The sequence below is a fragment of the Gopherus flavomarginatus genome, chromosome 1 (genome assembly GCF_025201925.1).
Source record: "Gopherus flavomarginatus isolate rGopFla2 chromosome 1, rGopFla2.mat.asm, whole genome shotgun sequence".
Classification (NCBI taxonomy): domain Eukaryota; kingdom Metazoa; phylum Chordata; order Testudines; family Testudinidae; genus Gopherus; species Gopherus flavomarginatus.
Window position 1 is genome coordinate 162158225 of NC_066617.1, and position 21723 is coordinate 162179947.

The window sequence follows — 21723 nt, forward strand, 5'->3', positions numbered from 1 at the left end:
GTCAACGATAAAGAGCGTCACGGCCAGGAGGCTCCAGCCCCCAAATCCAGGGAGGCCAGGCGGATGGATCTCCTCGGCCGTAAAGTGTACTCGGCTGGGGCGCTGCAGCTCAGGGTCTCCAACCAGCAGGCCCTGCTGAGCAGATACGCCTTCAACTCCTGGGTGGCAGCAGATAAATTCAAGGAGCTGCTGCCACAAGATGCTCGTCAGGAGTTTACGGCCATTTTGGAGGAAGGCAAGAAGGTCGCACGCACGTCCTTGCAAGCCTCTTTGGACGCTGCGGACTCGGCTGCCCGTACCCTCGCGTCGGGTGTAACAATGCGTCGCCTCTCCTGGCTGCAGGTTTCTGGCCTTCCGCCGGAGCTCCAGCACACTATACAGGACCTTCCTTTCGAAGGCCAAGGCTTATTCTCGGACAAGACAGACCCCAGACTCAAGAGTCTGAAAGACAACCGAGTCATCATGCGGTCACTTGGGATGCACACACCAGTGACGCAACGCAGACCCTTCCGGCCGCAGCAACAACAACAACAGCGCAGGCCGTATTCCCAGTTCCGCCAGCGGCAGGACCTTAACAGGCGCCGCGGCAGGAACGGAAGGCGCAGGCACTCGGGGAACCAAGGGGGGCAGAACCAAGGCTCCTCTAAGCCCCCGCCTGGACCTAAGCCTTCATTTTGAAGGTGCGCCCGAGGGCGCAGTAACAGTTTCCCCAATGGATCCTTCCCCCCCGTTTTCCAACCGCCTTTCGTTTTTCCTCCCGGCGTGGTCCCTAATAACATCAGACCGCTGGGTCTTACGCACGGTGCAGTCGGGATACCGCCTGCAGTTTGTTTCATTTCCTCCTCCCCGCCCCCCTTCCTCGTCCCTCTTCAGGGACCCCTCTCACGAGCAATTCCTTCGGCAGGAGGTGCAGACGCTCCTCGGCAAAGGAGCTATAGAGGCGGTGCCGGAGAACGAGAAAGGCAAGGGGTTTTATTCCCGCTACTTCCTGATCCCCAAGGCCAAGGGGGGCCTCAGGCCTATCCTCGACCTGCGAGAGCTCAACAAGTACCTGGTGAAGTTGAAGTTCCGCATGGTATCCTTGGGGACCATTATCCCATCCTTGGATCCGGGAGACTGGTACGCCGCCCTCGACATGCAGGACGCGTATTTTCACATTGCTATCTGGCCACGTCACAGACGTTTCCTTCGCTTCGTTGTGGGGTCTCTTCATTACCAATTTGCAGTCCTCCCATTTGGCTTGTCCATGGCCCCGAGGGTGTTTACGAAGTGCATGGCAGTTGTTGTGGCGCAGCTCCGGCGCAGTCGTATCCACGTGTTTCCGTATCTGGACGATTGGTTGATTCGGGGCACGTCGGAACAACAAGTCTGCAGCCATGTCCGCGTGATCACCGACATGTGATCTGGGCATCTTGGTGAACACAGACAAGTCCACCCTGGTTCCCACACAAAGGGTGGAATTCATCGGGGCCGTCCTGGACGCCACTGTGGGCAGGGCCTTGCTGCCATTGCAGCGGTTCCAGGCCTTGTCGGCGATCGTGCATCGGCTGCGGACAGCCCCCTTAACGTCAGTGAGGACATGTCTAACCCTGTTAGGCCACATGGCGGCTTGTACTTTTGTGACCAATTACGCTCGGCTCCGCATGAGGCCCCTCCAGTTGTGGCTCATCAGTCATTACAGGCCGACAAGACAGCCCCTAGATATGTTAATCACAATCCCCCAGAGGGTCCTAGATTCTCTCGGCTGGTGGCTAGACCAGTCAGTGTTGTGTGCGGGTCTCCCCTTCCACCCATCTCAGCCCTCGGCGTCCCTAACAACGGATGCCTCAGATCTCGGCTGGGGGGCCCACGTAGGGACCCTGAGGACGCAGGGCCTGTGGTCCCAGGAGGAGGTGGGGCTACACATCAACATGCGGGAGTTGAGAGCGGTCCGTCTTGCTTGTCAAACGTTCTGTCATCAGCTTCAGGGTCGCTGTGTCGCGGTGTTCACCGACAACACGACGACCATATATTATATCAACAAGCAGGGCGGCACCAGATCCTCCTCCCTGTGCCACGAGGCGATACGACTCTGGGACTTTTGTGTAGCCCACTCCATTCACCTCATGGCTTCCTTCCTCCCCGGAGTACGGAACACGCTGGCGGATCGATTGAGCAGATCCTTCCTGTCACACGAGTGGTCCCTTCGCCCAGACGTCGCCCTCTCCATCTTCCGGAGGTGGGGTTATCCCCGGGTGGACCTCTTCGCGTCCAAGGGGAACAGGAAGTGCCAAGCGTTCTGCTCCTTTCAGGGCAGGGAGCCCGGGTCGATAGCGGATGCCTTCCTCATCCAGTGGTCGACCCACCTGTACTATGCGTTTCCCCCATTCCCTTTGGTCCACAGGGTCCTTCTGAAGGTACGCAGGGACAGGGCTCACGTGATCATGGTAGCCCCGGCATGGCCCAGACAGCACTGGTACCCCATGCTGCTGGACCTGACTATAGCCGACCCAGTTCCCCTGCCCCTTCATCCGGACCTGATTACCCAGGAGCACGGGACCCTCTGTCACCCGGACCTGCAGTCGCTGCACCTAGCAGCGTGGCTCCTGCGTGGCTGACTGGCTCTGAGCTGCGCTGTTCCTCGCCGGTGAGGGAGGTGCTCTTGGGCAGCAGGAAGCCGTCCACAAGAGCGACATATTTGGCCAAATGGAAGCGCTTCTCCTGTTGGTGCGTGGAGAGAAATCTCCGCCCTATGGAAGTTTCGGTAGCCGATATCTTGGACTACATTTGGTCCCTTAAAGGGCAAGGTCTGGCCATATCGTCGTTGCGAGTCCACCTAGCAGCTATCTCCACCTTTCATCCGGGTGCGGCAGGTCGCTCTGTTTTTTCTCACCCGACGGTGTCTAGATTCCTTAAGGGGTTGGAACGTTTATACCCTAACGTCCGTCCCCCTGCTCCAACCTGGGATCTTAACCTGGTGTTGTCCCGGCTCATGGGGCCCCCCTTTGAGCCGTTAGCCACTTGCTCCCTGCTTTACCTCTCTTGGAAGACGGCCTTTCTAGTAGCTATCACCTCGGCTAGACGGGTGTCGGAACTCCGGGCTCTTGTGGTAGACCCCCCATATACGGTCTTCCACAAGGACAAGGTGCAGCTGAGACCACACCCTGCTTTTCTCCCCAAGGTGGTCTCAGCCTTCCACGTCAACCAAGAGATATTCCTTCCGGTTTTTTTCCCGAAACCTCACTCCTCAGGCAGGGAGCAGCAGCTCCACTCGCTTGATGTCCGTAGGGCTCTCGCGTTCTACGTGGAGAGGACCAAGCCCTTCCGCAATTCCCCCCAGCTTTTCGTGGCAGTAGCGGACCGCATGAAAGGGCTTCCTATCTCCTCCCAGAGGTTATCCTCTTGGGTAACGTCCTGCATCAGGACCTGCTATGACTTGGCCCATGTCCCTACGGGCCGTGTGACTGCGCATTCTACCAGGGCGCAGGCGTCGTCGCTGGCTTTCCTCGCCCGTGTGCCCATCCAGGAAATCTGTCGGGCAGCGACCTGGTCATCGGTCCACACCTTTGCTTCCCACTACGCCCTGGTCCAGCAGTCAAGAGACGACGCGGCCTTCGGAACTGCAGTGCTCCATGCCGCGACTTCTCACTCCGACCCCACCGCCTAGGTATGGCTTGGGATTCACCTAACTGGAATGGATGTGAGCAATCACTCGAAGAAGAAAAGACGGTTACTCACCTTTGTAACTGTTGTTCTTCGAGATGTGTTGCTCACATCCATTCCACACCCACCCTCCTTCCCCACTGTCGGAGTCGCCGGCAAGAAGGAACCGAGGAGCGGGTGGGCCGGCAGGGATATATATTGGGCGCCATGGCAGCGCCACTCCAGGGGGCGACCTGCCGGCCCACTGGAGTTGCTAGGGTAAAAAGTTTCCGACGAACGTGCACGCGCGGTGCGCACACCTAACTGGAATGGATGTGAGCAACACATCTCGAAGAACAACAGTTACAAAGGTGAGTAACCGTCTTTTTTACCGCTACCTCTTCTAGCACAAATAAACCAATGAAAAGTCGAAAGCCATGTCCTGTTAAATTGGGGGCGCCATCACTATAATGGGAAATAAATGTACACAGTTACACAAGGATCCTTTCCCTGCATCAGGCTCACCCATGCTCGACTGATTAGACTGCTATGGCATCTCAAACAGGTCCTGACCTGCAGTATAACTGGACTCCCCAGTCACATGTCTCTCATCTTCCTCCTTGTCATCCTCCACGTTCTTCTCATCCTCGCTGTTCATGCCAGAGCCTGTAACTCGGGCTCCTCAGAAGTATCCACAGTGGTTTGCAGGATGATGGTGGGGATTCTGCCAAGTAAGCAGGTCTTTGTAAAAGTGGCAGGTGTGCAGCTTAGCACCAGCTTGACTCATCGCCTCCCCAGTTTTCTGATACGCCTGCTGCAGTTCCTTTGCTTTCACGTGCCACTGCTGGTCTCTGTTGTACCCCTTCTCCTCCATCCTCATAGATGTCCACATTTCAGTGGCTGATATGTAACTCTGCTTGCTCAGCCTCTTCTCCCCACAGACCAAGGAGATGCAATATCTCCTTTCTACTCCTGGCACAGCACAATTGGCACGGTTAGCAGGGCGTTTATATGCATCAATGGAGAGCTGCTAGGTGTGCTCGCCAAGCTGGACAATCAGGAAAAGGCATTTCAGAAATGTATGGGACTTTAAAAAGGACAGGGGCTTTCTGATCTATATGACCCCTGGGCAATGAAGTTCACAGTTGTGACCACAGCTGTCAGTGTGAGGCATTGTGGGACAGATGCTGGGACTGCTGGGATTACTATAAGTAACGCAATGTCTACACTCACACTGCGTTGACCTCAGTACTTTGACCATGGGTCAACTTCACTCATGGAGGTGGTGTTACAGCATCGCTGTAACGGGGCACTTATATCAGTGGCAGGCAAATTTAAGTGTAGATACCCACACAACTAGGTTGGTGCAAGGAGGGTTACATTGACCTAACTTTGTAGTGCTGACCAGCCCTAAGCAATGGTCCCACCAGATCACTGTTGAGAGGCATTAGCAGTAGTGTGAGAGAAGCTGGCCCTGCCCCGCCTGTGCCATACCTGTACTGTAAGTTAACAGAATTTTGGAGTCTGGGATTGTGAATCCTGCACCAAGTGCTAGGAAATAGTTTTAAAATATGCTAAGCAGATTTGTGGTGTCCATGCTCTGATTGTCTCTGCATGAAATTTCCCTCAAGATTTTGTACTGTTTCTTTATCTGCTTCCAGCAGGGGGAGATGAGTCCAGAGAGCATTTCTACTGGGAAAACAAAAGGACTGTGATATATTTTAATTGCGAGGCACTCCTTGAGATTTTATATATGGTTCCAGGTTTTTTGGTTGCTTCTGTCCCTCTCTCTTGCATCCATTTACCTATCATAATAAATAAAATTGACTAGCCTTGACGGATTACATGTTTCAGAGTTTGAGACCCTGGAGTGAATTTCTTCCGCAGCCCGCATTTTATTATGATGATTATTAAATAGTTACATGATGGTACTGCCCAGAGGCCTCAGTCAGGACTGGGATGCTTGTGCTAGGCACTATATAAATACATGGGAAGATGAGAGTTCCAGTCACTCTTTCCCTTGCAGTTTCATCTCGGGGGAACTGGTCTCTCCCTGCAGCCCTCCTCCATTATTGCCCATGCAGTTCCATCTTCTGAGGGAAGTTGGGGGTTGCAAGGGTATTTGACTTTCACTCTGAGTCCCTGAGGTGACCAGAACTTTCTGGATGGTCTTGAGTCTCTCTTTGTCCCTGGTGGGGGGCTCTCTCTCCTCAATTTGTAATTGTATGGGGATTTGGGGTGTCATGTGAACCCTGGGAATGATTTATTTTGTTTGCTCTTACTGATGCCTCCTCCATCATTTTCTCTATAAACCGAATTGATGCCACTCTCCATGAAGTACACCCGAAATATATTTCACTAAACATTGAATTTAGATTTAATGGGATAGATATTTTCATCTAGGTAAATACTTAGAGAAAAAGAAATATTTAGTGAGCTTTAGCATTGTGTGGCAGATGCTCCTCACGTTGCATAATTGTTAATCTTCGGCAAATATGTTTTCCTTACTCCACTGGCATTTACCTGACATACAATAGCACTTCTTAAATATAAATGAAATGCATATGGGAGACCCTGTAAAAATAAGGTTGTATATCACACTTCTGTCTGTTTGGCATGAAGCAATGAATTCCACTATAGTCAACTTCATTATTGTGCCAACTCTCACCACAACAGTAAGCATCCTCACAGCCATGCCCAGGTCAATGCCAGCCGGGTAAGCTTCCTCTCGGCAGTGCTCTGCCCATGCCAGCTTGGACATCAGCAGCGTGAGCTTCCTCGCAGCAGTGCCTTGGGAATAGGAGCCTCTGAATTGAAGCTTTCTGGGAAATTCTTTTTCAGCACCATCGGGTCTTTTTCAGGACTAGGGTGAGGTTTGATGAAACCCCAGTGGTCTAGGCCTTCTCTCAGCAGTGCCCTGGTAGAACCAGCCCCTTGCTGCAGCAACTTGAGAGCATTAGTTCTCATTGTGTTGGCTTAACCCTTTGGTTTCTGGTAACTTCCCCTTGTTGGTCCTATTGCCCTCAAGTTCCCCCAGAGGAATTCTCAGTCTCTTTCATCTCCTTGCTTGACTACAAAGAGCTAGTCTTTGCTGCTGCTGCTGCTGCTGTCGAAGCTGTATCCGCTGTGAGGGGCCCAGACCCTTATTTCCTAGTGCTGGGAAAGTTAGGCCTGGTCTCCAGCACACATGGAGATTGTTTAAATAGTCATAGGAAACCTTCAGCACAAAGGGGACAAGGGGCTGTTGACACCCCCCCACACACACACTTTGGGTCTCCCTTGTCCTCTGTAACTCTCCAGAAGTCTGACTCTTGGGAATAGAAAACATACAGGGGGCCAAATACTGCCCCTCCCTTGGCAATGGGACTGCATGGGGCAGCAACTAACAGCCGGGCTGCTCTTCAGACCCTTCGGTTACCTGCTCTTCTCTTGGCACCCTTTCTATCTTCACCCTTCATTGCTGCTGCCCCCAGCCCCAGTGCATTAGCCCCTGAGCATGTTACATGTGCAGCTGTAACTGGCCAGCCATCCCTAGGAGCAGCTCTTTCCATCCCTCCTCCTCTGTGCAGGGAGGAAGGAAGGCATCAGCAGTAAAACATACGGCTATTCCTCTCCATTAATTTAATCTCCCGTCTCTTGTGATGGTGATAGTATGTGAGCTAAGGGAGTGTTCCCCAGGTCGGCAAAGCTGCTGCAGGGATCAGGGCTCAGCTGCCAGTGCTGACATTCGGGGAGGACAGACTGAGTATTCACACTGCGGGCAACTCAATATGAGCATTGTCTCCCATTTATCCCTCAAAGGCCAGGGTGTGGGGGGACTGTTTATCTGGTGCAGGAAAGAGCAAGAGGGAAAAAGCAAGATTTAGCCTGAAAAGTCAGTTGCCAAGAATGTTCCTCTTTAAATCAACTAGCTTCTGATTTCAGGCCACGCTGCCAAGTTCTTTCTCCCCCTTTCTAGCCTTCTTCTTAATATTCCCTGTATCTCTCCCTTCCTTTCCTCCCTGCCCCCTTTCCAGCATCTCTCTCTCACTCTGTCTTCCTTTTTCAGCTCCCTGTTTTTCTTCCCCTTTTTCAGACTCCTTGCCCTCTTCCTCTCTCATCCCTCTGTTCCAGACTCCTTTCTTCCTCTCATCTCCCCTTTCCCACTTCTCCCTGCTCCTTTTCTCATCCTCCTTGTCTCTCTCATCTCCCCTCCCCATCCTTCCTGTCTTCCTTCTCTTTATACATACTTCTCCAGCCTCCTCCCCATCCTCTTTTTCCCAATGCCCTCCACCCTCCCTCTCATCTTTCCTTTCCAATCTCCTCTTCTTCCCTTTTCCCCTTTCTCCTTTTCTCGTCCCCCTTTTTTCCAGCCCCCTCTGTCCCCTACTCCTGCCCAGTCCCATATCTCCCTAACTTAGGTCTCTTTCTAAGTTCCCAAGTCCCTCTTCTGAAGGAATCGGCCAGGCCTCAGATGGAGCTGTTGTCGTGACAACCTAAAGGAGCATCAGGCTTTGATCAGGGCTGGCTTCTGCTGAAGGGGGCAGTTGTGCGAAGAGGTGGGGGATGGGGTGTGTGTGCCCGGTTGGGAGGGGGGAAGTGGCAGGTGGGTTGCACAGGGTGAGGAAGACAGGAGATGCTGCTGTTCAAGGCTTCACAACCACCCCCACCCCCCCATGCTCCTACTGTAGTGCTGAGCTTCTGTTTCACTAGTAAGGCTCCCTCCCTCCCCCTCCTTGCCTCACTCTGCCTGGGAAAGTGGGTTAGGAAGGGAGCTCAGTGCTCAGAGACTGCACAGCCACTCACAGGAGCAGGAGCATCTGCACGCGGAGGGGAAGCACACAGGACTCTTTTTTCATTTTCCTTTTTTAACCATCACTCCAGACAGGCTTAATTATTTTTTACATCTGTATTTTTTCCCCTCTTGCTTCATTTTGATCTCCTCCCCAAGCATCCCCCACACTTCTTTTTTGTTGGAGTTTTTTGCTCAGACTTTTTGGAGAATTTTTATTTTAGCTAAGCCAGCACGAGACTGAAAGGACTGAGAGAAAGTGGCAGCTAAGAGAGACTGCAAAATCATCTCTTCCTGGGGTTCTCCGGCAGAGACAGAGTTGCACATTATTTTTACTGTGTTTTCACATACTGCTCTCTATCTAGCCATATACACGTGCAGAAGGAGAGAAGTACATACATTGAAACTCAAGCAGCCCAGCCATGGGAGGAAGGGCTCAGCCTGATCGGAAACAATTACCGTTGGTCCTACTGAGATTGCTTTGCCTTCTCCCTACAGGGCTGCCAGTCCGCAGCTTGGATTTTACCCGAGGCACCGATAACATCACCGTGAGGCAGGGGGATACGGCCATCCTCAGGTAGGGCATTTTGCCAACTTTTTCTTGTGTGTGTGTTGTTTTACTCCCTGAACTGCAGTAGTGATTGCTGCTAGAATCGGGGCTGTGTGCATGTGTATTTCTGTACCTTAATGTCACCCAAAAGCTTCTGAAATTACCCCTCACCCCACCCTCTGGAAAAGAAGGATTTTACTGGGAAAAGGAAAATGTGCTCATGCACATGTGTGTTTCACTGGCCCCACAGTATCAATGGATAAATTGAAAGGGGTCCAGCTGTGCTTGCCAGATGTTCAACTGCTCTCTCGATACTCCATTTTACTCCTATGCAAAACTTTATCCACTGTGTTGCCAGAACTCTGATATGAGATCCTTTTGGAAGGTATGACTTTTATTTATTTAATACATTGGGGCGTCTCATTTTAAGGGCTGGCGAAGTAAAGAGAGTAACAACTCTGAGATCCGTCTGAGTTATGTCTCTGGTCACTGTAATGACTTCCCTTCAGAGCCAAGGAAATGCATCTATACTGTATATACATGTACTAATGGTTCTCATGGGGGTATTGTTGCATGGGAAGGATGATTTTCTAGTATTGTGCAGAGCTAAGATTAACTGCTCCCTGTGGAGGCTTTGTAAGGGTCATTCCCAGGCTATCTGAGCTTTGAACAAACCAGTGTCCTACATAACTAAAATAAAATAAACTATCTCCCACACGCTCCTTTTCAAATCCTACGTTTACCCAACTTACCTACTGCAACTTCCCCTACTGGATGAACTGTAAGTGTGTGTGTGCATGTATGAGTAGCTGATAGTGCACAAACCCTGGAGCATCTAGAGAGCAATTCCCTAGCAAAGCTAACTGCAGCAGCAAAGTTTTCTTTCTCTTCCTCTGAAATAAATACTGCTAGATGTCACTAAATGTCCTGCTACATGATCTGCTGTGCCCTGCATCTCTCCCTTTAGTGATGGAGGAGTATGTGTGTAGGGAAGATGTTAGGAAATAGGGAGGTGTATGTGTATGTTCGTTCCTTCCTTCTCTCATTGCTTGTGTGTTGGGTTGTTTTGATCCTGGAATATCCTTTCAGCCGATTTCATTCCCTGGCTCTCCAGACTTGTTAACTTGCATGTAAGGTCTATCCACATGGAGTAATAGGATTTGCAAAGTAATTCATCCGCCTTGCGTTCATGATGGAAGGGTTTAGAATTGACATGGAAAACACCTAACAATGAGTGCTGCATCTGACTCCAGAGTCCTCTCCCCTCCTTCCACACTGTGGGGATTCGTATATTTCATTAACCCTTTTCAGCAGGCCTCCCCACCCTACTTATATGCTGCAGTTTTTTAATGCAGGTTTATTCCACGGCTCACCACTTTCGATGAGCAGCAGGGGACAGTGTTTGTTGGATGTGCTCAGAACATATGGCAGCAACCAAGCTATTAAGCTCACTTGAGCACCCCAGTCATTGAATTTCTATTTCTCACTTAACCCTGCAGCCCTGGAGTTTATCGAGATGCTTTGTATTAAAACTGCATTTGCAGCGACATTAAATGTGTGTAGCATTGAGGTGGTATTTGTAACTGCCATGTGTGAGGGTTTATCAGTGTGATCAGAATAAGGATACGTCTGAGAGCGTCTCAGGCATGTGAAGAGAGTTGCCAGTGTTGTACCAGACACTAAAAGTGATACAGCTGCGTGAGCCAGATGTGCAGTGAGTTACACGCTCACACAAGCTCTGCATCTCCTAGCCTTATTACTTGCCCCAAGCAAGATGATGTTCCTGGATTGGTGGATCTCTGTCAGAAGTAATTGTGGACAGCATACATGCATTCGCTTCCTCAGCCAGTCTTCCTAGGCTCTTTAAAGAGATATGACAGGCTGTATGGTGTTGGTTCCTTATGACAAACAGTTCTACTAGGTATGGCTTACTACCACCTTTCTTATGTCGTTTCACTTCTTGCCTGAGAGGAAATGGGGAAAACTTGACGGTTAGGAGCCAGAGCTGCCACTTAGGGCTGGGATGGTGAAAAACGTCCTTTCCTTTGACCTTAAGTCTCTGTGATCTGAGATGAAATTTCATCCTCACAGCATTACAGCAAGGACCTATTTGTTGGTTTCCCCCTACTGTCTCCTCCCCAATTCTGCATGAAGGGTCTCATGTCAAGAGAGCCTTCCATTGCCTGTATGCCCACGGCCTTGTCTGCACTGCCATTAATTTTAAATGCTCTCACTGTGATACTCTTTCTGGTGCAGCTCCATCAATGATAGCAAGAGTGGAAGAGTTACCCAAACCTTGTGCTGGCCCCCTGCACAGGGGTGAACTTAACCCTTAGTCATTTTTTTAATGCCCATCATGTCACCAGTGAAACACAAAATGGGCCATGTTCATCCCTGATCTAACTCCATTGGGTGAATTATGCTCAGTTACAGCAGAGATGTCCAGTCAGGTTACCAGAAGTACTCCCAATTTACACCAGTCTCAAAAGCTGATTCCCAAGTACCACAGAGGCAGTACTGTGCGCCCTTGACTCCCAGTGACTTCACAGAGAGATTAGACTCCTAAGCACCTCCCAGAAGATGCTCAGTTGCTTGGAGGATCAGGACCTCTCTGCCTGCAAAATCTAGCTAACTATTCTCGAGTGTTTCCAAGCACACAAGAAAAAAACAACCTGATTTTGATTTATTGCTGAAAAATATAAAATTTGATCCAACTTCTGAATAAATGGACAGTTTCCAATTTGACCAAATGTTTAAAAAAATACTCAATTTTGGTGTGATAATAGATATTGGAAATTTCAGCCCAAAGGGCAGTTGACTTCTGAAAGTTATATGTGCATCAAAAGAGCAGCTACAATCACATTTCCAGCAGTAGTTACAGTGTTGTATGTGTGATCCTATAATATAAGCAGTTTACTCAAACTCTGTTTTTGGCCTTCAGATATGTTATTGATATCCTGCATTTGCAGCAATGCTTATGGATAAAGCCCCTCAAGCAGAACACTAACATGGCATCAAAACAAAGTTTATGTTCTATGTTATATGGAAAAAAGAAAAGTAAAAGCTATTTGGATTACAGTTAGAATTAGCATATGATTTATAACACGAAGCACTGAGCTGAGCTCTTTGCTAGAAATGGCTATGGATATATCCAGCGGTGTAAAGTAGCATATTAACGTAGTCCCACAGTAAAATCCTAATCATTATTATTTGTATTATGGCAGCACTTCAAGATCCCAAGGTTCTGTGCAGAGTAAGAGACGATCCCTGCTCCATAGAATTTTTAATCTATTAGACAACACAGACATAGGTTGGGAGGTAAAAAGACTTCCCCAGGATCATACAACCAGTCACGGAATAAACTAGTGTCCTATTCACTGTGCCACATTGCCTTTCAACCAGTTAATACAATAAGCCAATGAATGCAACAGACCAGAGTTTTTATTAGTATGTCCTGATTTGCATTGCCAGGTCATCTTCCTCTCTAGTTTATACAAGGCCTTGGTGTCAGGTAGAGTGGGCAAACAGAGAGAGATAAGCATATCAGGATCTGTTGCAAAAGAACAAATTATACTTCTGCTAATATTTTGTGTGTATCTTTGCTACACTAACTGTGTATGTATGTATACAGGTATGTGGGGGGGTGCGCGTACGCGCACACGCACACAGGGATGGAGGAGTGCTGCAAAATATACAGGCATAGCAGCAGATGGTGTCACAAAATATATGCCTGGTGATAAGGAGTATCACAAGATTTAAATTCCTGGAGGCTAGAGGGCTCACAAAATATATATGCCCAATGGTGACAGGGCCATCGTGAAATATATATTTGCCCAAAAACGGGTGTAACAGATCACAAACAAGGCCTCAGTGGGGAATATGAAAAGGAAGTTGTATTGATATACATATGGTGTTTATACATATAACTTATGTTCAAGAAAGTGGAGGAGGAGAGATTGCGTCAGACTGTTGCTTTAACCTCCTCCCCTGGGTCTTCGCATGCACTTCAGTTTGCAGTTAAGTGCCATATGTTTTCCTGCTTAGTTGGCATTAAAATTTATATAGCAGTGCGAGTTACCTGGAGTGTCTCTGAGCCCATCTCTCTTCTGCTCCCCTTGCCTTGAAGTAAATTGAAGTTACTGGGATCTATGGTTTCTAACTATAACGTTTTCAAATATGTATTGCATATACTGCTTTTGAAACCCAGATACCTAGGGGTCTGGTTCTGATAGAGTGACAGAGCCAATTCACATCTGGTATAACTGGATTGGGTTTGGTCCTGGAATTAATTTAGCCATTCTCATTCTGGATGCCTTGCTTTTGCCTGTCCATCGAAATTCACTCGGATTTGCAAAGGCTCATGCTCTCTGTGAGTAAGGGCAATAGGAGGCCACAAAGATGAAGTCGGAAGTTTACTTAGTTTTTGTTTTTACTGTCTGCTGATATGAGAAATGCGAGTGTGATTTTCAGCTAAATCTGATACAAAAGCATTCGCTCCATGCTTTAAGATGCATCTCACATGTCTGGTTCTTTTGGTAAGTAATAACAACTAATAAAGGTAAGTATCAGAGGGGTAGCCATGTTAGTCTGGATCTGTAAAAGCCTCAAAGAGTCCTGTGGCACCTTATAGACTAACAGACGTATTGGAGCATGAGCTTTTGTGCATGCATCCGACGAAGTGGGTATTCACCCACGAAAGCTCATGTTCCAATACGTCCGTTAGTCTATAAGGTGCCACAGGACTCTTTGCTGCTAATAAAGGTAAATTTCACTTCTGCTCAGAAAACAACTATTTCAAAAGAATATAGTATATTGGTGACACCGATTATTTTCACCGTGTCTTCTAGAAGCCCCAGATATGGATGTAACCCCTTCTGCCCCTCTGAGTTGGCAGCAACAAGGGCCGGGTTCAGTATCCAGGGGTTCTGTTTCAGTAACACAATGCATAACCGGCTCGAGCCCCCACCCAGTGACCTGGGACACTCACATACCACACCCCCCTGGGCGCCTCTAGGAGGCAATACTTCCCCTCTCGCAAGCACGGAGTCTGAGTGTAGCAAAATCTTTTTAATAAAAGAAGGAATCAATGCGGCATCCCATTGGAGAAACACCACAAACAGAGTTATAACACAAACCATAAACAAAAACCCACCTCCAAGTACGTTTGGCACTGTCCTTTTTCCCCTTATTGTTTTAAGTCCAATCACCCCAAAGTCCAACAACCCAAAAGTCTCTGGTCAATGCCACCCCAGAGTTCGAGAGTTTATCTGTAGAGGTCCCTTCCCCCAGCCTGGGTAGAAAGGGGCACCTTACGTGGTCCGGGGCCAACTGCCCTGCCTCTCCGTGGGTTCTGCTTCTGCCTTCTCCACGAACTGCTCCGCTCTACCAGCTGCTCCACTCTGCTCCTCCAGCCGTCCTCAGAAACTGCTCCACTCCAGCAGCTGCTCTGCTCCATGAGCTGCTCTGCAAACTGCTCAGCTCCGCTCGCTCTGTGGGCCGCTCCACCCGTCCCACAGCTACTCCGCTCTGCCAGCCGCTCTGCTGCCACCAGCCGTCCCCGCAACTGCTCCACTCCACCAGCTGCTCTGTTCCACAGTATAACTTCAGGCTCCCCCACTAGTTAGCACAGTACTCAGTGCTCTCAGCTCAGTCATTTCAGCTCTTTAGTGATTTCAACTCTTAGTGATCTCAGCTCTTAGTGGGGGAGCCCCAGTGCTAGTGCACCATTAGCCCAAAGTGATTTCAGCTCAGTAACCTGTATTTAGATTCTTGAGGGAATAAAAAAAAATCAACTCTGACATTCCACAGTGGAGAGAGGAGTGGGTGGAACTGGTGCTTCTGGCTCCACAAGGACACTGCACCACCAGACACAGATACCTGTCCCCAGCCTCTCTCAGTTCACTGGGTTTTGGAACCCATGTCCCTTGTCTAGCAAGTACCAGCCAACTGAGGGTGAGTCATTTGTCACCAAGCAGTCCCACAGCTCAGCAGTCTGGGATAGGGTAGGCGTGCCTATGCAAATACACTCTCTGAAATTCTTTCCACCAGATGTCAGGGTAGAGCTTATCCTGACTCTGCTTACATGGACAAGAGCTCTTTTGTGCTAGGCACTGTACAAACTATAGCAAAGGGGATACATTTCGCCCTGGCTATGAAGGCACAGATCCACTGAAATCAGTGGTGTTACACCCACTTACACTATGGTTGAATTCCACTTATGCTTTTTAATAGCACATTTGTGTGATGTTATAAAGTGTTCGTATATTTCAGAGCCTGCATGCATTTGTGTGTATATGTCTGTATCTGTGTACATGTGCGTATTTAAAATGGGGATGAGTTTGCTTGTCTCCATTTGTGAAAGGGATTGTGTGTGTACTTGTATGCTTATTAATGTTGCCATTAGTATGTGTCTGAGAGGCAGTGCTGACTAGTGGGTAGAGCTGGAGAGGGGAAACAAGAACTGCTTGGTCTGTATTCCTGGCTATCACATCACTGATGTAATACACTCTGCAACTCTGAATATTTCATGTCCCCACTCTGTGCCTCAGTTTCCCCAGAAGTATCAAGAAATGTAATGATTTTTTTCCTTTCCTGTAGCTGCTCAGTGAGAGTTGGTAGGGTTAGCTTTATATTAAACCTGTGACTCTGATCGCACCTTAAACCACATGACTTTCTGTGAATGTGACAAGAGAGAATTACCTTTAAACTCTATACCCAGAAGTCACCCCCCCAGCTGGTGAACATGAGATGGAGTCTCTTTGCAGTGTGACAGTTCCCATCAGCCCTGTTTCCAAGATCCACATCTACACTACAACGCAGCCACATTGAAAGACCTGGTACCACAACTCTCTGTGATGGTGTTAATGCATGATTCTGCTGAGTCTCATTATGGATCAGAAATGGTACTTTAGCCTAGTTGCGAAGCACAACTGCATTCTAACCAGAGACTCCAATAAGACTGCATGGTGTCTGTTAGTCCTGTTTTTTTCCAACTCCCTCTCTCCTGCTCTGCTCCTCCACTCTTGTGTGAGAGCCAGGCAAGGGAGACCCCAGCTCAGAACTCTGTGTCCATTCACTTTCTTTCCTCTCAGAGCAAACAAAACCTACGTTGAAATCCACTGGCAGTCAGCATCCATGGCTTTGAATAGTAAATACCAATCTCTCCCCTTCCCCCGCCCTCCATCTCTTTCTCTGTTATTAAACTGACAAGGCACTTAGCCAATTACCCAGTCATAGTCTCAGCTGTATTTATGGCGGAGGAAGAGGCAGTGCACACCACTCTTGTCTTAGTGCTTCAGTTGAATCTCCCTTGCGTGCTGTAGCATATTCCTTTGCTTGTGTGAGCTGGCTTAGGAAGCTCAGGGAAAGAAACCAATGAAGGGGGCAAGAGAAGAAAGGGAAAATTGGAGGGAGAAGTCACAGGAGAAGCAGGAGGTCTAACACCCTACAGCAGCTAAAAAACAGGGCTTTTCTTATTTGCCATTGCTTTTGCCTTCAGTTGTGCAGAAGAGCAAGGCCTTTGTTTCATAAGAATGTGATGTATGTAAAACATAATGATTGTTGCTGCTTCATTCGTTTGCTGTGGCTATAATGCAGGGCTAGGAGACAGTAACTGTGCAGTGGTATACCGTAAATATATGACTCAAAGCTAGGGGACCATGGCTCCTCACTGATACAGTGTGAATGTAGAACTCAAGGCAAAGAGGACTAGTCAGTGACATACTGTGCCTGTAACACACAGCCTGTGGTTCAGTGCCATACTCCAAATATTAACGCTTAGGCAAATAGCAGAAAAAATGGCCCATGAACATTTTCTTGAATGTAAAAATGAATTCACTTTGGCTGCAGCTGTGCTGCTTTTGTTTGAGAGCACTTTTTTTCCCTCTCGGGGAATATTTCAGCAGCTGAGTTTTACTTGCCCTGATGTTCATGGAAAGCAAATTCTTCTTCGAGTGATTGCTCATATCCATTCCAGTTAGGTGTGTGCGCCGCGCGTGCACATTCGTCGGAAGACTTTTACCCTAGCAACTCCAGTGGGCCGGCAGGTCACCCCCTAGAGTGGCGCCGCCATGGCGCTCGATATATACCCCTGCTGGCCCACCTACTCCTCAGTTCCTTCTTACCGCTGTATCGGTCGTTGGAACTGTGGAGCACGGCATAGCTGTCCTCCACGTCCCTAGCTCTCCTTCGTTTCACTGTTCTTATAGTTGTAGATAGTTGTAAATTGTAGTTAATTATTGTTAATTGTAGTATAGCTGTATATACTTATTAGCGGGTTTGGACTGTAGCCCTTCCCTGCGCCCGGCACCGGGCCCATGCCTGGTTTGCCGGGGTTCAAACAGTGCTCGGCCTGCAAAAAGCCAATGCCGACCAGCGATCCCCACGATGCCTGTCTGAAGTGCCTGGGGGAATCGCACATTTCAGACAAGTGCCGCATCTGTAAGGCTTTTAAGCCTCGGACAAAAAAGGAGAGGGACCAGAGGTTAAGGACTCTCCTGATGGAAGCGGCACTTAACCCTGTGGCCCCAACGCAGAGCGCCGGCACCAGACCGCGCCGGCACCAGAAGGACGCCCCGGCACCGACCTTCTCTGGCACCAGGACCCGACGCAAGGCCCTCGACGTCGGCGACTCCATCCTCGCAGACTCGAGCGAAGCACCCGGCACCTACCTCTGCCGCGGCACCACCAGCAGGGATTCTGTTGACTCCGGGCCCCGGAGGTCCGTCGAGTCCGGTCCCTCCTAGCTCCCATATAAGATCTGGGGTTGAGCTGTTGGTCCCTTCGACGCCAGAGACATTCACTTCGGCACGGGACCTAATTGCTCACACGGAGCCTACCCAGCCTCAACCCCCGGTGCGGGTTATATCTAGGGGCAAGCCTGCGACAATGCAAGCGCCGTCTCCGGACTCGCCCAGCCGGCACCGATCCCCTTTGAGGTCCCGGCACCGTGGACATTCTCGCTCCAGGCGCCGCTCGCAGTCCTGGCACCGCTCCCCTCGGCGGTACCGGTCGCACTCGCGGCGCCAATCATCTTCCAGATGGTCTCGCTACTTCCGGCACCGGTCTGGATCGAGTCACTGCTACCGGCACGGAGACACCAGGAGCTGTTCCCATCGGCGGTCAGCACCCCGGTCGACCTCCCGACACCGAGCTGGTGGCAGGTCCCGGTCCTGGTCGACCTCCCGGCACCGCGCCGGCGGCAGGTCCCGGACGACCTCCCGGCACCGCGCTGGTGGTAGGTCCCGGTCCCGATCCCGGCACCGGTACGCTTCCCAGTACTGGTCCCCAGCACCGAGAAGATTGTCGACGTCGGGTCCAAGGGAGCCCTATCAGCCACATTCGGCCCCACCATGGCCTTCCCGGCAGCCGTCTGTCTCATCTCAGGCAGACAGCATGTACGTCCTGGACGAGGACAGACCCGCGGCCCTGTTCCATGACCCTCCTCTGCAGGATCAGGGACCGCAGCAGTGGGGTTTCTGGACACCCTGGGCCTACCATCAAGCCCAGGGCCCTCAACACATTCCACCTCAACCAGTGGCATCTGAGCGCAGGGCTCCGGAGGCCTCGTTGTCTCGCCCTCCTCCCTCTCCAGCGGGGGAAGACCACTCTAACCAGCAGGACCCTGAGCTCCGTCCAGAATCAGAGGCGCTGGTACAGACGGAGCCCCCCGTGGACCCGCTCCTGCCAGGGGTCTCCTCGTCGTCCTCCCCCAATGAGGCAGTGGCGGGAACGTCATCCTCCAGTCCTCCCCCACTCGACCTCAGGGCGCACCAGGACCTCCTCAGGCATGTAGCGCAAAACATGAACTTGCAGGCTGAGGAGGTCTCGGAAATCGAAGATCCTGTGGTGAGCATTCTCTCAGCGGATGCTCCCACCAGAGCTGCCCTTCCCTTCATCAGGACTATTCAAGCCAATGCTAATACCATCTGGCAATCACCGGCCTCCATCCCTCCTGCTGCACGCGGGGTGGAGCGCAGGTATGTGGCACCCTCCAAAGGATATGAGTACCTGCATGTCCATCCAACCCCATGCTCCCTCGTTGTGCAGTCTGTGAACGAGAGGGAGCGCCACGGGCAGCAGGCCCCAGCACCGAAGTCCAAGGAGGCGAGGCGCATGGACCTGCTAGGCCGGAAAGTCTACTCAGCGGGCGCCCTCCAACTCAGGGTCTCTAACCAGCAGGCCCTCCTTAGCCGCTATGCCTATAACTCCTGGGTGGCAGCGGATAAGTTCAAGGAGTTGTTGCCTCAGGATGCGCGTCAAGAATTCGCGGCAATTCTTGATGAGGGCAAGAAGGTCGCAAGAACTTCATTGCAGGCATTCTTGGACACAGCAGACTTGGCCGCCAGAACTCTGGCTTCGGGGGTCACAATGCACCGCATCTCCTGGCTACAGGTTTCTGGCCTTCCTCCGGAGCTCCAACACACCATCCAGGACCTCCCATTTGAAGGTCAGGGCCTGTTTTCAGAGAAGACTGACCCCAGGCTGAAAAGCCTGAAAGACAATAGGGTCATCATGCGCTCTCTAGGGATGCACACGCCCGGGACGCAGCGCATACCCTTCCGGCCGCAACAGCAACAGCAGCACCGGCCCTATCTCCAGTACTGCCAGCGGCAAGACTTTAGTAGGTGCAGAAGCAGGAATGGCCGGCACAGACAATCGGGCAACCAAGGGGGGCAGAATCAGGGCTCCTTTAAAGCCCCACCTGGCCCAAAACCTTCATTTTGAAGGTGCACCCGAGGACGCTGTACCAGTTTCCCCCACGGATCCATTCCCCCCGTTTTCCAACCGCCTTTCGTTCTTCCTCCCGGCGTGGACCCAAATAACTTCCGACCGTTGGGTCTTACGCATTGTGCAAACGGGATACCGTCTGCAATTTATTTCACGCCCTTCCTCCCACCCCCCACCCTCATCCCTCTTCAGGGACCCCTCTCACGAGCAATTCCTCCTTCAGGAGGTGCGGACGCTCCTCGAGAAAGGAGCCATAGAGGCGGTTCCAGAGAACGAGAATGGCAAGTGGTTTTATTCCCGCTACTTTCTGATCCCCAAGGCCAAGGGAGGCCTCAGACCCATCCTCGACCTGCAGGAACTCAACAAACATATGATGAAGTTGAAGTTCCGCATGGTATCCCTGGGGACCATTATCCCATCTCTGGATCCTGGAGACTGGTACGTTGCCCTTGACATGCAGGACGCTTATTTTCATATAGCCATTTTTCCGCAACACAGATGCTTCCTTCAGTTCATGGTCGACCGCCACCATTATCAATTTGCAGTCCTCCCGTTTGGCCTCTCCACGGCCCCGAGGGTATTCACGAAATGCATGGCTGTCGTCGTTGCGTATCTTCGGCGCAGTCGCATACACATATTCGCCTACCTCGACGACTGGCTGATTTGAGGCACGTCAGAGTCGCAGGTCCGCAACCATGTCCGCAAGATCAGCAGACTCTTTGGAGATTTGGGCCTCATTATCAACGTGGGCAAGTCCACTCTGCTCCCCACACAGAGGATAGAGTTCATCGGGGCCATTCTGGACTCCACCTTGGCCAGGGCTGTTCTGCCGCTGTCCAGGTTCCAGACGCTGTCGGCCATCATTCGGCATCTACAGGCGGCTCCCTTGACCTCTATAAGGACATGCCTAACCCTCTTAGGCCGCATGGCAGCCTGCACCTTCGTTACGGGTTATGCGTTGCTTTGTATGAGGCCCCTTCAGTCCTGGCTTATCAGCCAATACTGCCCGGCCAGGCATCTGCTGGACGCGGTTATCACCATCCCCCAGGAGGTACTGGATTCCCTCCGGTGGTGGCTAGACCAGTCCGTAGTGTGTGCGGGGTTCCCGTTTCATCCGCCGCAGGCCTCGGTATCCCTAACAACGGATGCCTCAGACCAGGATTGGGGGGCCCACCTCGGAACCCTGAGGACACAGGGCCAGTGGTCTCCTCAGGAGGTGGCCCTCCACATCAACATACGGGAGTTGAGAGCGGTTTGCCTTGCTTGCCAAGCATTCTCCCATCAGCTTCAAGGTCGCTGTGTCTTGGTATTCACCGACAATACGATGACCATGTACTATATCAACAAGCAGGGCGGCACGAGATCCTCTCCCCATGTCAGGAGGCGATGTGGCTCTGGGACTTTTGTATAGCCCACTCCATTCACCTCATGGCATCCTTTCTTCCCGGAGTACGGAACACGCTGGCAGACCGTCTGAGCAGATCCTTCCTTTCGCACGAATGATCCCTTCGCCCGGACGTCGGCCTCTCACTCTTCCAGAGGTGGGGTTGTCCCCGGATGGACCTCTTCGCTTCCAGAGGGAACAGGAAATGCCAGATGTTCTGCTCCTTTCAAGGCCGGGAACCAGGGTCGGTAGCGGAAGCTTTTCTTATTCCGTGGACGACGCACCTGTTCTACGTGTTCGCTACGTTCCCGCTTATCCACAAGGTCCTTCTGAAGGTGCGCAGGGACAGGGCCCGCTTGATTATGATAGCTCCAGCGAGGCCCAGGCAACATTGGTATCCGATGTTGCTGGACCTGTCTCTAGCCGACCCAGTCCCCCTGCCCCTTCACCTGGACCTGATCACCCAGGACCATGGCAGGCTCCGTCACCCGGACCTCCAGTCTCTGCACCTCACGGCGTGGCTCCTGCGTGGCTGACCAGGTCGGAACTACGGTGCTCTACCCCAGTACGTCAAGTACTCCTGGGCAGCAGGAAGCCTTCCACTAGAGCGACGTACTCGGCCAAGTGGAAGCGGTTCTCCTGTTGGTGCACGGAGAGGGGTTTCCTCCC

General features: G+C 51.1%; 1 protein-coding gene across 5 annotated transcripts in view; it reads left to right on the forward strand.

The window, feature by feature from the left end:
• The window catches only part of LSAMP (limbic system associated membrane protein), a 747548-nt gene that overhangs the window by 260112 nt on the left and 465713 nt on the right, over positions 1–21723 (forward strand). For 4 of the 5 annotated variants that reach the window (XM_050960834.1, XM_050960843.1, XM_050960807.1 and 1 more), the window contains exon 1: positions 8391–8969. In XM_050960834.1, the coding sequence (XP_050816791.1) occupies positions 8815–8969 (155 nt within the window). In that variant the 5' untranslated portion in view covers positions 8391–8814. Of the gene's footprint in view, positions 1–8390; positions 8970–21723 lie in introns of those variants that run through there. The other variant, XM_050960825.1, reaches the window with a different exon arrangement.